This window comes from Amblyomma maculatum, chromosome 4 (assembly GCF_055883805.1).
Source record: "Amblyomma maculatum isolate TAMU_Amacu chromosome 4, ASM5588380v1, whole genome shotgun sequence".
Classification (NCBI taxonomy): domain Eukaryota; kingdom Metazoa; phylum Arthropoda; class Arachnida; order Ixodida; family Ixodidae; genus Amblyomma; species Amblyomma maculatum.
Window position 1 is genome coordinate 88,919,510 of NC_139347.1, and position 15,665 is coordinate 88,935,174.

Sequence of the window (15,665 nt, forward strand, 5' to 3'; positions counted from 1 at the left end):
CGCTCCATCCCAACCTTATTCTTCTTGTTATTTCTTTTTCATGGTCCGGATCTGCGGTTACTACCTGTCCTAAGTAGACATATTCGTCTACTACTTCCAGTACTACGCTACCTAATGTAAACTGCTGTTCCTTCCCGAGGCTGTTGAACATTACCTTAGTCTTCTGCATATTGGTTTTCAAGCCTACCTTTCTACTTTTCCTGTCTAGGTCATCAATCATTATTTGCAGTTCATCCCCCGAGTTGCTTAGCAAGGCAATGTCATCAGCAAATCGCAGATTACTTAGGTATTCTCCATCTACCCTTATCCCTAACTGCTCCCATTCCAAGTCTCTGAACACTTCCTCTAAGCAAGCTGTGAATAGTACTGGGGAGATTGTGTCTCCTTGCCTAACACCTTTCTTTATGGCAATTTTGTTACTTTCTTTATGCAGAACTATGGTTGCTGTGCTGCCACTATATATATCTTCCAGCACTTTCACGTACGGCTCGTCTACCCCCTGATTTCGCAATGCCTGCATGACCGCCGAGGTTTCAACTGAGTCAAATGCTTTTTCGTAATCAGTCATGATTATAAGTGACTGCTTTCAATATTATCAATCTCTGAATGATTGCCAGGAGCGAAGGACGTTTTCTGGTCACACGATGCATGAGGCAATAAATGCTGTCGCATTAAAACGACGCAACGCGACGTAATGCATCACACCAGGACACGACGCAACACATTCCTCACCCTCCTCCAGAGAAGCTCGGCAGAACGCAGCGCCAGCGCTGCTGTCCACACGGCATCGTAGGCCTGTGCTACGTGGCCGCGGTACCCGGCGGCTCCGGGGGGCAGCGGCGGTTCCCGGCCGGACCGCAGCTCAGCCTCCAGCTCGGCGTCCAATTCCCGCCGGAAGGCGTCCATTTGCTGCGCCCGATTAACGACGCGCAATTAGCGACGCGCGCACATGCACTGCACTACGGGGTGCAATGGATGCCCCCCAGCGGAATAATTCGCTTCCCCTTAATCGCCGTCCCTTTCTTGTTTCCCTCGCCTTTGATTTGCTTGTGCGTGGCCGTATCGCCAGCGAGGACTTGGCCTCCCCCTTGCCTTGTGCTCGCACGACCGACACTTGATGCCCGCGCATTCATGCACACACAGTGAACGACCCGCCACAAAACAAGGCCGATGCTGCTTGGCTCGCTCCCCGAAGCATTGGCCGCCACGACCAGGATCGATGGACGATGCCTGCCCCTTGTTCCGCAGCCGACGCGTAAATTGGCTGTAACTGCACGAAACGACCGTATATATCGGCGGGCTTACGAAGGTCTGCCTGCGGTGATCGGCAAGCCGCTTTGCCTTCCCAAACGACGGTTGTTTAGTTATATTCCACATGGTTTTGAAGAAACTATGACATTATTGTGCGGGTGAATGCTGGGATCACGGATTACCACAACAGCGGAGGCTCAAAACGACCTAACCTTAGTTCTGCGTCACAAACTTTACATTTTTAGCATTCTGTCGTTGTGAATAGCTAAAATGCAATTTGTAAATTGGTTTACAGGAAAGGAAAGGAGTAGTATCTATCACACTTTCTCCAAGAACACCTGAACCGCGCTGTACGGGAAGGGAGGAAGGTGGGAGTGAAAGCGGAAAGAGAGAAAGAAGTTGGTTGGTTGGTTTGTGGGGTTTAACGTCCCAAAGCAACTTAGGCTATGAGAGACGCCGTAGTGGAGGACTCCGGAAATTTCGGCCACCTGGGGTTCTTTAACGTGCACTGACAACGCACAGCACACGGGCGCCTTGCTTTTCGCCTCCATCGAAAAGCTGCCGCCGAGGCCGGGATTCGATCCCGCGTCCTTGGGAACAGTAGTCGAGCGCCGTAACCACTGCGCCACCCCGGCGGGGTAGAGAAAGAAGTGCCGTAATGGATGCCTGACTATTTCGGAGTACCTAGGTTTGAACCAGATCGTCGGTGGCTGCGTTTAGATGGATGCGAAACGGAGAGGCGTCCGTGTGCAGTGCGATTTCAGTGCAAGAAACCCAGGTGGTCGAAATCACTCCGTATCTCTCCACTAGAGAAATAAGTGCCGTAGTGGAGAGATACGGAGTGATTTCGACCACCTGGGTTTCTTGCACTGAAATCGCACTGCACACGGACGCCTCTCCGTTTCGCATCCATCTAAACGCAGCCACCGACGATCTGGTTCAAACCTAGGTACTCCGAAATAGTCAGGCATCTTAACCACTGCGGCGGGGCCGACCAAGGCGTTCTGAACTGGAAAAACAGACTTTCAGATTTAAAAAGAAATGGTTGTGAACACGACATTGTCGTTTGCTCTGGCGCCGTTGGTGCAAATGACGGAAGTTTTAGTTCCAGAATGCCGCACATATATTGTACCAGTTGCGAGCGGCGCTTTATGTCCGTACTATAGCTATGAAGCTCTCCAATGGTGCATGTGTCCCTATCTGGCGCTCTCAGTGGTCCGAAGGTTGGTGAAGTGCGGGGTAGTCTGACAGCCTGTTATGACAGTCTGTTTATAACTGGTCAGAACACGGTTGTAGTGGGAAATAAACGGTAGATGGCAATACCAATCACTTACTGGCCATCTAATAGGTGGTGCTTCCGTCGGCTAGATGCGGGATTGTTTGATTGCCATCAAGAGAAAATTCGAGCGTGTGTCTCAGCGTCTTCGCCAAGTGAAGTCTACAGTGCTTGTAGCTAATCCCCCCCCCCCCCCCCCCCCTCTCTCTCTCCTCAATCGTGACAGGCGAGGGAGGAAATCTTCACAGGCGAAGAAGCGAGTGTAGTGGCGCCTCTAAGCGAGTGAGCAATGCAGAGGGAGGGAAAGCAGGCGCTCGTTACAGTCTGATCGATCACCTTTCGCCAAGTATGGCGAAATGTGCACAATGAAACAGATGTAAAAGCGTAATAGAGATGCATAAAGCAGACCTGAATAAAGCAAATTGTAAATGCGGTTAGTGCGAAACAAGTTATTAAGTAAGCTATAAAAGCCAGCCAATGTACACCGAGATAAATAGGCGCAAGTTCAATGAGATGAGGCCAGAGGGAAAAGCATTAAATGAAAAAGCATCATCCTAAAAAGAGCATTCAGCTTACGCAGGTCACTGCATTAGGCTATCTGAGCGCTTCTATTTTTTTTTTCTAGATTTATTGTACTCTGCCCCCCCCCCCCCCCCCCCACGCTAAGAAAAAATATTAAAATGCCACACCTCGCGCGGTTTTGTAACTATTAGCACAAGATAGCTTAGGTGTGGCCATGGCGAGTGCAGTTTCGAGCTTTCAAGCAGTTATCACGCAGGCTCATTGCTCTCTTCCTAGCATTTCCCTATGCATTGATCTTTCTACGCCATGGTGGAAAACAAAGAAAGCTTTTGACATGCTCCACCTTCAGCTCTTATCGCCAGTAGCGTTCTCCGGGTAATTGGGCTAGACGGCCGGCTTGTCGACCCCCTCTCGTTCGCATTGTACGTGGTAACGGTAGAGGGCGCACGTAATCACGTTAATCCCAACGCATTCATCACTTGGCGGGCAGAGCCCCGTCGGAGGCCCGATGTCGCTCCAGATATCGTATCGTACCAGGCCGGACACGCTGGTGCGGTTCGCCAGGCGACCCGTGTACGCGGCCACCGTGATGACGTTGGTGGCGGCAGTACGCAGTTGCGAAGCGGAGCAGTCGGTGCCCGACGGGTCGAGCCACCACTCGCCCAGCCCTCCGTGCACGATCCACTGGAAATCGGCGCCGTACATGCCCAGCTTGTACACCTGTCACCGGCAGAAAAAAAAAAAAAAGCGAGACATTGTACATGGCGTTAATTGCTTGATCGATCATTCGAATGTACTGATTTATCGATGGGCTGATTTATCACTTTATTTGCAAAAAAAAAAAAAAAAGGATCTTACCTTCAGGAGTTATTTTTCAAAAAGAAAACGCTTGTTTAATTTTCTTCAAGTGATACCGGAAAAGATAGCAGTAATGCAGTAATGAATAATGCAGGTATGAGAAAAGAAAAGGTAAAAAATTACAAGTGTTAAACGCTGCTGAACCAAATATTGAGAGCGAAAGCATTAGCTGAGGGTGACTGAAAGTTCTCTTTTTCTTCTTCCTCAGCCCAAATATAAAGCACCGTTTTAACCAAGCCGTATGAATGTGCTGTAGTGGTCTATAGGGGTAACGTGAATGCCAGGGTCCTAGCAGGCTGATTCTGACATAACCGTCCCATGTGAAACGAGATACCCAAGTTGGCATTTCCCGTGGGGTGTGACGTCACGTGGGGTGTGACGTCACAGCGTCACGTGGATAAGACGTGGCTGCCGGCCGCGCTACGCTGAATGCTTGAAATCTAGAGTAGTATTGCTTTCGCATTAAAACTTCAATAATGGCGGCTGGCTGCCAAAGCAATTTGCGTAAACATTTTAATCTGGAAAGAAAGGCTCCTGGCTGGCTAGAGCAAACACGATGCAGAAAACTAGTTTTCGGGAAATATGTTTCCCATTTTAAAGATCTGTGCAGGATTTTTAGCTGCAAAATTTTTGTTATTCATCTTCGAACAAATTTTAAATTTTCTTGCGTCTGCTTGCAAGAAAATATAAAAGAGAACTTAGCAAGCATTGCGGGCGAGCCACAGTTCGCAAGTCAAGTCAACGTTTCAAGTCAAAAGTCCCCTTGTCGCAACTTCGGTTTGGCTTGCAAACTCAGGCTACCTCTTAACTATTGCCCACTTCTCTATAATACTGTGCAGCTAACTTCTTCCTCTCGTTCTGCCATTTACCCTTACGGGGTGATGTACTCCATAAAGCAGATATACTGTCTCCGACTAGATTATCTGCTGCTTATTGCAGATTATCCCAGTAATAAACCATCTCAACTAATCTCAATACACCGACATTTTTAGAGGGTCATAATTGTGCACACATTCCTCTAGTCAAACATTTCTTTGTGCCTTGCCACGATATAGCTGCTTCTATTTTTAGCCATACTCGTGTCGCTCTGTAAATGCTGACAAATTTATTGCACGTCTGGTTTGTTTATTACACTGCACCTCCGTCACTCGCCGTGTACAGGAAACACTTACCTCACAGAATATCTTGCGGGCCATGTGCCTGGAGAAGCTTCCGATGATGATGCGGCTGTCCTTATTCTGTAACACACCAGTAATGTTCCTTTGTCAGGTGCATTCAACTTCGTAATTTACATTTTCCTTGATAATTGCGGAATTAAATGGATGTATATAAAGGTTGAGCTTGCTAGTTGTTATTTCTTTTGTTAGGGCTCTAACAAGAGGAAAAAGTGCTTGAAAAGAGGGCCGTAGTAATCTAAAAGGCAACATTGAAAACATAAATGACTGCTTGTTAGAACTATAGTGTTTCGCCGCTGTAAAATTGCACACTCGTGGTCTTTTTGCACCTTCCACCTTTATTTTGTGCCACTGCATAAAAAAATAGCCTCATTTTTAAATCTTTATATACTTAAAATCAATGATCTCTACTTTCGCTTTGGCCAGCGATAGCTGACAACTGGCCCAGTTTAAATCTTTATTGTAAAGAAAATAAATATCCACAGTTTCCATTCAGGAATCGTGAATAGAAGAGCGATGTAGTGTGACACTTTTGTTGACACGCTTGCTGTGTACCCCATGCCTTGCAGCGGTTTCCTGGACTCAGTCAAGCTGCTCTAGCAGCTTTTATCCAGAAAACCTTCAAGCAAAACTGGAAAATAAACAAATTGAACTGAACTGAAGTGAACTGAACAACCATATAGACAGCAAGTACCACAATCAACTAAGAAAAATACATCCGATGGCAGCACATGAAAGCATTGATGTACAAGGAAATAAGCGGTCACAAAGAGACGAGGTAAGAGGAGTACAATAAATTCAGCAAATTGCATAAATAAATTTGGATAAATCAAAGCTGGCCACTACGCGCGGGAATGGACGCGCGAAAAGAACAGGAGGGAAGTCAAAGCCGGGTGGATTGTCGCCATGACCGGTGTGATACTCTTTAGGAAATGGTTGTAACCAACACAAACAGAAAGCACTAAAGCGAATGCAAATTCTGCAGCTAAGCGTTCCTAAATAAACTTGCACAGAAATGTAACCAGAATCCCCGCAAGGCTATAGCTGTACTAAACTACTGGAGCGCTAAAGGTAATTATGTTGCCTCACTCGGCGCCTTACTTATGAAAATGTAGAGCAAATTTAATGATGTTGGAGCAGAAGTAGCTTTATTATAGTAAGAACTGCGTAGGGTTATCGCTGTTCCTAGTTTGATTATATATATAAAAAAAGATAATAGATCTTTCTTCTGCATTATGTGTATGAGCCGGTGTTCGTGTTTACACTGGAAGGAGAAGTTCCCCCTCAATAAACACAGCTGACTGCTTTTTCTTTCGTTGTGGAGTAGTACTGAGGAATACGAGAACGAAAAAAAAAAAAAAAGCAAGCAGCGCTGAAAGGAACACATCGCTGGTGTAGAAACACTGAAAGGAATACAACCTCTTATGAAGTCTGTCGCTGGCACACACTTGAGCGGGTAAATACGAAGACTAAGTTTAAAGAAGCAGAAGTACAAACATAAAAGCGAGGACTTTTGGCAGCTTTATTATCTCACTCTAGGGGAATGTTAACCGTTGTTACTTCCTTGTTTAAAGACTATTCCAGCGTTGCACTGAAGGCTATCTCGTACACAACATGTTGCGAATTACAGGAATGAACGACAGGAGCGAAGCTAAAGCATCCTCAGCTGTTTCTTTGAATATTGTTTTGGCAGGAAAATCCAATATGACGTACTAGCAGCGCCTTAACGCCGAGCAATAAGACGAGGAGTGACAAAGGCGCCAAAAAAAAAGGACAATCTCGCAAACACCAGTAGTGTAGTGGTACAAGGAGCGCGAAATCTGTGGTGGCCAGCGCCACTGGCAGTGCTTCTTAAAGTAAGGTACACAGGAGTGAGTGCCCTGGGCAAACACGTCGACCGTTCGCCGACTGCAGCGGCAAGACGTTAAACGAAAAGACGATGCCCAAGGGCCACAAAAGTCAACTGCTCAGCAGCTGAGGGACACCAGCGTCCGGCAAAAAAAAAATAAAAAAAAATAAAAACGCAGACGAGCAGAAGCAAGAAATGAAAAACGAAAAAAAGAAAAGAAAAATAGGGTGAGCGACAATAAACTATAGGCGGTTGACAGAGCCCGACAAACTTTGCTGCCAGTTCATTAATTGCCACGTGCCAGTGGGCGAAATGCCTAAATGTTAGGGACAAGAAAAGTCAAGGAATGCAGGGAAGTCGAGTTTGAAAGCAGAGTATACAATGAAGCTTGTCCCTCGGCACCAATTATTAAGGTGTGCAGCAGCACAGAACGCGCATGTTTATGACGTTCGACTGTCCACAGTTCGATTTATCAGCGTTTGCTCATTTGTATCTTTCTTTACGCTTCGTTTTACTTTGCCTGCCTCTCTGCAACGCTTTGCGCTGGCGAGCGCCGCATTACTTTAGGCCTGACTAGAACAAAGCTCGCCCTGATTGAATTTGCATCGTCCGAACCTGCGCGCTTCTTTCTACCTTTCCGCTTTTTCTTCGATGGTCGGCTCCTGTAGCTATACAGTAACCACTCTAATGGAATGCCAAAGAGCGCACTTATAAAAACAACGAAAAAGATATCAGAATGATTCTGTCATTTCTTTACTTTAGTCGATGTCGTGCAGGTTGCTCTTTTATACGCGTACATGTAAACTTTTGGGCAGCATGAAGAGCGCTTTGAATGCGACGGTTTGTGAACGAAACAGGTTGTGGAATGAGACGCCATGCACAAAAAAAAAAAAAAAAAAAAAAGAAGAAAAGCCCAGAGAGAGAGAGGGGGCGGGGGGCAGCAAAAAGTGGTCATTATGAAAAGGATTCTTTAAGAAGCTAGTATTGACATAAAGTCGATCGATTAAATGACGCGGACTTGATATTGCCACCCAGCGTTGCCAGGTGGCGCATGACTGAGTGAAGGACGACGAAGTGTCGCTTGCGGGTTTTGCGTCTGTGCTGCTCACCGCTGTTGTTGTTGTTGTTGTTGTTGTCCAAATAACTTATGGCACATACCCACAGAGGGGGATCGGCCAAGAATTGGGTAGCAAAGATTTTTTTTTTCTTTTTTTTTTAATATACTTGCATAAAAAAAAATGATTTGAGGGGTAGAGCAAAGGAAACAAAACGGGAAATAAGTGAAATATAAAATGAAAAGTGGTAACACTCACGGGAGATTGACACTACAATTTTAGAACAAGTGATGTTTAAATATTTAGCAAGGCAAACGATTTGAGTCCAGTAAAAAAATTTGCATGGCGGTAAACACAGACCTGTGACTGTGCCCAAGGATTGTGGCGCCAAATGATAACAATGTCGGGCTGCTTAAACTAAGGCCAAGCTGTTGCAATGGCCTTTCCATCAACTGCTTTCTCAGCGTAGTAAAGCGGCGGCAAAACAATAAAGAGTGATCTAATGTTTCTTGTTCACCGCAAAATGCGCAGACGGGAGACAGTGCCAAACCAGACCTGTAAAGATAGAAATTTAAAGGTGGGATACGGCATCGCAGCCTTGTTAGTGAAATCTCAAGTTGCCGTGAATGACATAATTTTCTATTCCAAGAATAATTTAGATGCAGGTAGTCATCAGATCTTAAAAGATGTCCATTTTTCATATTTAATAGGACGTTTCTTCGAAACCTCGCTGCGGTGATGTACGCGGTCGCCGGAAGGATAGATAATACGGGGCCATTAAGGGACTCTTTTGCCAAATTGTCAGCATATTCATTTAAAGTCACATTGCTGTGGCCTGGAACCCATACCATATGTACAATTTTCAAATGTCTAGGGATCAGGGAGACAAAGGTTTTTACTATTGCAGAATCCACCGACGAAGAGAGAGATGAACACAAGGATAGAGAGTCGGAAATTACTGCCACTTTAGAAAAAGAGGAGTCTAATTTTAGTAAAGCGAGTACCACCGCCAGAAACTCTGCCTCAAAAATTGGGGTGAAGTCCGGAAGCCGGACAGAAAAAGACCAGTCTAAATGTGGACAATATATACCCACACCCGCCTTTTCATTACTTTGAGATGCGTCAGTAGCTACAACTAAACTAGCAGAAAGACTTCTTAAATGGTCTTCTAATAATCCGTTTAGAATAACGGATGATAAGTTTTTAGCATTATTGGAGAATATGTCGTCAAAGACAATTTTAATAGATGAACCGATGGTTTGTATGGGTAGAATACTAGGAAGGGAAACATTTAAAGGGTCCAGCAAATTTTTGACCATAACAACCTGCGGGGTGTGAAATTTAGACCAATGGACACCGAAAAAGGAGGTCGGTTGACAGCAAAAAATAGACATAGATCGGTGAAACTCTGATTCATATATCCTTAAGTACGTCTGAACGGTTAGAATTTGTAATCTATATATCAAGGGTGGAATCCGGGCTTCAAGGTAGAGCACATTGTTGGCAACAAATTTTGGAAGTCCCAGACACAACCGAAGTGCTTCTCGCTCCAACAGAACAAGCGGTCGAATTTTATAAGTTGCTGATCCAGAAAACAAGACTGAACCAAACTCTAAAATTGTACGCACATACATAATATAAATCATTAAAAGGACATCTCTCCGCATTCCAGACCTGGGACGACTAATTCGGCGCAACATGCCCACGGCCCGAGCCCCTTTCGTAGCAATATGGTTAATGTGGGGCTGCCATGAAAGATTATCATCATAAGTGACCCCTAAATACTTTAATGATTTAACCTGTGGTATTATTTGCTGCTGATACATTACAGACAGACTTACAGACTCTTTTATGTTAAATACGAGGACTGCGCTTTTGTTGACATTTAATGTGAGACGCAAGCCACACAACCAATTCTCAATAGAGTTTAGGTACGTTTGCAAGTGGAGATAAAGGGATTGAATATCCGATGCAGTTGCAAAAAACGCAATATCATCCGCATATACGTAAGTGCGAACGTCATAATTAACTGGTATTGAGCTGAGTAGTATGTTGAAAAGGACTGGTGAAAGGACTGCTCCTTGCGGCACTCCCCTGGCTTGCTTATATCTGCCAGAATGGACGCCATTTAGTGCACAGTAAAACTCTCGGTTTTGGAGGAATTCAGATATCCAGGCTACTAAATAATGTGGAAACTGAAGAGATTTCAATTTTTGCAATAGAATGCTATGCTCAACGCTATCATAGGCCTTGGCTATATATACCTAACCCCCTGCTATTTTTGATATCCTCAATCACCTTGTACGTGACAATATTCAGCATCACGTTGCAGTGAGAAGGCTTCTTCCACAATTAAATGGTCGCTGAGAAGAAGAAAAAAAGCCATATTATGTGGCGTGAGGGCCGGAATGTCGCAATTAAGGTACGCTTATAAAAAAAAAAATGTGTACGTAAGAAACGCGGGCCTGGAAAGAAAATAGGAAGAGAAAACGGCAACAAGTAATAATTCGGCATTTATACATGAGCAATTTTAAGAAACGCAAACAAACAACAAAGCCCGCAGTAATTATACGCAATGACGGTGAAAAGATTCCTAGTGTATAATGGATGAATGCTGTAAGAAAACTGCGAAAGGCGTAAAGCGTTTATGACCATGGTTACATGCGAAGGCCTCGTATTCAGTTCCAGCCAGAATCCTTTGTCTTTTTCGTAATTTAATTACTTCCCTTTTCATCGTGATTGCATCGAAAAAAAAATTATTTTCTCTATTCCTCATTTCGCTCACAATTCACAAAGAAAAAAAAAAGAGCTCTTGGCGTTCACGATGCCTGATTTAACTAAAGAAGAGAGTTTGGCTCGCTAGAGCTCGTTGGATGCCTCAGTCACAGGAATTATTGGCCTGGTGCTGCGTTTTGCAAATTATCATTTCCTCTTTCGAGCTTTCTTCGAGCGCTGTTACTGTGTCCGACGCCTGATTACTATGACTATATGCAAGTATCCCGGAGATGAAGATCATCACGACAGTGCTTCCGCCGCATGTGTAAGCTAATAGGCACAGTCAGATTTAATCTTCTCTGTGGTGCGACCGCGCGGCCCGAATTGAAACGGCAGCGCAGAATAACCCTGCTACATTCTTGACGCTGCATATAAGTGGTCCTGAATCTGTGAGCAGGCACTTACATAGTGATGATACCCTGAAAGCGGATGCGTAGAGAGCCCTTACAAAATATGGCAGCAGTGTGTCTGACACGCTTTTATGCGAGAATTACGCAGCTACGAGACAGGAAACAGGCAGGATGCAAAGAGCGACCAGGAGAAAGAACTACGGCGGGGTGATAACATACTTATGTGGGGCAGCCTATCCGCGCGGCCGACCGCGTGAAGTCGCGACTCGCGTGTCGCATGGTCGGACATGCATGGCGCGCCTTCTGGCTAATTCACACAGGGCGCAGGAGATGAAAAAAAAAAATGAAAAAATGGGGGGTGCAGTTAGGCTCCACCTTTAAGTGCATGACGCGACACGTTAACGGCTGCCATTTACCGGTTCCCTTTGTACATCGTCGTCCACGTACATGTATAGTCTTTGTCAAAAACACGCGGACCTAGGGCTTTGCTTCTAACCCTTGCGACGGGACTCGCAGCGAACCTTCAGTGTTCGCAACCTCTCATGAGGAGACACAATCTCGTCTTTACCTTTCTCGCGCTAGCATACATTGTTAAGCGACCATACGATGTGCACGAACACCTAAAATAAAGTCCCGCTTTACCTAAGCCTAACGTGCCGGCGTAGTATAGGGGCGGTATGTTCAACTTGGGATGCAAGGGCTGCATTCCGATCACACCCTCCCATCTTGAAAGCGAAGCTCGAGGTGGCAGCGCCTGCCATTTCGGCCATGTCACGTGGTTTCGAGACGTCACAGGACCCGACGACCAATCAGTGTACGGCCATTTCACCGGTTAACTGTCACCTTCCAGAGGCGTGTCCATGATTTAGAACCGAAAGATTCACTACTCCACGTATCAGCCAAGATCACCCTGGTAGCCCGCTTGACCTTCAGCGAGCCAGAGGTCACAGTGCAGCTATGTAGCTTAATCATTGCGCCATCTGTGGTGCACCGCCATTTGACCTTTGAGCTTGATGGCAGATACAGCATCACGTGTTCCCTCTTGTAGTTGGCGGCGTTCTCGACTCCATAGTTTCGACAATTTAATTGCCGCAGAGCCATGTCTTTCCGTGCCTAAACCTAAACCTGTAGCCAAAACAAAACCAGGCAAAACGACTTACTTCTGAGCTAGTTGGTTCATGATGCAAGGTGCTTGTGCTTCGTCTAACTAAGCTTAGCAGGGTTAAACCTCAGCCATTTTTTCGTTCACAAAGTCGACGAAGCCGACGCTGGATTTCATGGGGAACGGGGCCTTCAATGATATTGCGTTAAAAAGCACGTTGACAGTTCTGTACACGGCTCGGTCCCGCTAACACGTGGATAGCACTTGACATGGTAGCTATGAGTACGCTTGCACATGGTACGGAACGGGACTGATACAAGTTCGATATGCGGAACGACGGTTCAAGCCTGTATTTTATTTGTCCACGGCACTTGCCCATGGCCGCCGCCATTTTTTCTTTGCAGTTGTGGTTGTAGTAACCTCTCATATCAAAGGTACGCGCTTTCGCAGCAGAAGTTTGTATGAAACTCCAACCATGGAGGCTTTTTTGTACTTCTCGGTCTGCTTTCATCCGAACGAGCACAACGCCCTCAATTTTACTTCGCACGAAGGATCGAATTGTCTTCATTGTCTGAAGAAGGATCCGGCCTCGCTATTCTACACATTGGGGCTATTCTACACACCGGGGAATGGTGGAAAATTACAGTCAGGGAAAAAAAAAAGAAGTACGGTTTGAACTGCGCGTGGAGCTGCGTGGCGCAGAGCGTTGCAGCACGTATCGGGCGGAAAACGTGACCCCTTGCCGTTCGCAATCGGGAAAGATACAACAGGATTCACTGACGTGACCTCGTCCCCACTTTCCCTTTCAGCCAACAGATTTTAGAAGGCGCGCAACAAGATTCGCTTGATACCCGACGCCGCCTCTTATATACTTTACGACGCGCAGTATCGGCCGCTCGAACCAAGTCGCGTCGTTCTTGGCGTTGCTTTGTCTACAGGCCTCCGCTCCGCCATTGATGTATGCTTTCCATCGCGAATGAACCTGTGCGCCCGAAGCCGAGGCTGCAGTGACCCGGCGCAGTCTTTCGTCATCGCTTTTCCTGACCGTTGCGGCGTCGTGTCCGCATCATGTGGACGGCCCGCGCATTTAAACTATACTCCCCCGGCTTCTCTGCAGAAAGTGCGAAAGATGATTTTGAAATGAGAAAGGCGGCGTTATTTCTGCTGAGAACTCCTTTGAAAAGAGCGAATTGTACAACTACCCATATCGACCTTCCTATTTATACGTTATATGTAATCAGATTGCGAATACATGGAATCGGTGAAATGAAAGTCTGTGAGAGAGCAACATCAACATGTCTGGTAATGTAATGGCAGCGTCCGATTTACACACGGGGGCAACCAAGATAGCAGTACTTTTGAAAAAGCTCGCTCAACGTGGCCCCCAACTGCCACTAATGGCGCAACTTCTCATGCCCTGCACTCCGCTTTGCTCCGTGAGCACTTAAAGCTGCCTTCAAAACTGCCAAGGAGCGCAACAGCATTGCATTGTCATTGGTGCAAATTGCAATGTTGGGTGACGACTCAGGTTTTTGTGTCCATGGGACCTTCCTGTAGCCTTTCCGAATGTCCGGCATCATTTAGGCATGTTCGGAAGAATTCGAGAATGATGTACAGTTGTGCACGGTTGCTTTGCTTGCCAAAATATTACAGCGTATACAAGTGCCTGAACGTGCATGGTTTTGTATTATATATAGTTCACAACTGCGTTAGCCGATTACTCAAACGTCAGTTCAATTGTCTTCTTTAATCCTACGACAAAGGGGTAAAGGCAATAGAACTTGCAGGAATGTCATCTTGCACCCTTCCCTGAAACGATCGCAGCCAGGGTGGGCGACAGTTGTTGTTGTTCTCCGCTAAATTGAACAACTACAACAGCATAAACGAATTTCCTTTCGTTTTTCCTTTCTTCAGGTCGTCCCCTCTTCCCTATCCTGTTTCTTATTGCTTCACACCCCCCCCCCCCCCTCCCCCTCTTCTAAAAAAAGCATGTATCGTGACAGTAAAGGGTCGCTCTCCGGATTGTTAATAACTATACACAGAAACTAAGAGGTGTTCATTATTAAAAAAAAAAAAAATAGGTGCGATCAACATCCCAAAGGAAGACAGCTACATCGGCTCCGAGCAAAAGCAGCCTCATACGAAACTGCAGCAATGCAGGGAGACGATAGAAGCACTTTAAAGAAGAAGAAGAAAAGTGACTTGACGTCATACATCCCATGCTCATTGCCTGACAAGATTGCGTGACGGCGTTCGTAATTGTGTAGCAATGCGCGCGACAGCGACATCGTCGTTCACGCTTTTCACTTTTGAAGCAGCGTGACGTTTTATCACCCGTAACTATTTACTATCTTATGAGCTCCCTTTCTGTAGCATTGCTCCATTAGCGTTTACAGAATGTGAGCACACGCCGCAGAAGAGAGAGCTGCCCGTTATCTTCGTTTCGTAAGAGGATTGGTCTGCAGGAACAACGGCAACAAAAACATACACACGTAAATACGATGAGAGCCGTGGCGCATGCGTTAGTCCTGCATCGTGCTGTGTTATCTTGTGTTGCAATAGCATTCCGTGCGCGGCGTTTGAAAAATCCTCGAACGCGCCGGTTTGCGATTTGAAGGCAAGAACAGAGCAAAATGCATGCTGGGTGCGCATCCGGCACGCGGAGCAGCAACGATGTGATCGCGTCGCCGACGTCCGCGGATATTCATTTCCTGGGGCGCCTTTGAAAGACGCCTCCGTCAAAGCATTCGGCCCCTTATCATGCTTTTCTTTTCATTCTTTTGCTCCGATACGTTTCCCTTTGCCCTCACACTGCGGAAGTCAGCGCTTCCTTTTCGTCAATAGCACGCAGAAGGGGAGCAGTACGGGTCTCCCCGTAGTTCACCGGCCACGCAAACTTAGAAAGCGCGCGAAAACATCCCCGGGCTTCTTCACTCACATCAGACCGCCCAATGAAAAATCAAATGGGATGAAGTGTGCGCCTTACTGCTGCTCTCTGCATGCCACGAACGGAGTTCTTAGGATGCAGTGCTGTATAGACGAACACAGTGGTCGCCACAGTGCGTGTCCCTTGGCGCAAGGAATGCAGCGTCCGCGAAACCCGTTAAATCACTTTTCATTCGTTGCTTTATTCGCTGAAGTCGAGAGACATTCACTGCCTTCGGGGCTTATTTTTGTCGCGTGTTCACTTTTATTCTCCCCAAAGTAAACAGAGGGGAGTTGTCATATTCGCCAAGAAGCTCAACATTCAGTGTCGCGGCATGTGGATGTTCGGACCGAATGCTATGAGGGGGGGGGGGGGGGGGGAGGTGGGAGCGTGACAGGATTTGCTCACAACCTGGTTCTCTTTTGTCGCTGAACGAAGAAAAGTAGCGATATAAACGTTTTTTCTTATTACGTTCTTGCTCGATTTCTTTGCTACCCGAAGCAAATAAGCAATAGCGAAACAATTT

General features: G+C 46.2%; 1 protein-coding gene across 2 annotated transcripts in view; it reads right to left on the bottom strand.

Moving 5' to 3' along the window:
* Positions 1-15,665, bottom strand: part of GABA-B-R3 (gamma-aminobutyric acid type B receptor subunit 3) — a 232,677-nt gene that overhangs the window by 44,389 nt on the left and 172,623 nt on the right. For both annotated transcript variants that reach the window (XM_084602143.1, XM_084602142.1), the window contains exons 5-7: positions 5,080-5,145; positions 3,584-3,769; positions 733-909 (exon numbers count right to left, since the gene is read on the bottom strand). In XM_084602143.1, the coding sequence (XP_084458269.1) occupies positions 733-909; positions 3,584-3,769; positions 5,080-5,145 (429 nt within the window). The remainder of the gene's footprint in view (positions 1-732; positions 910-3,583; positions 3,770-5,079; positions 5,146-15,665) is intronic.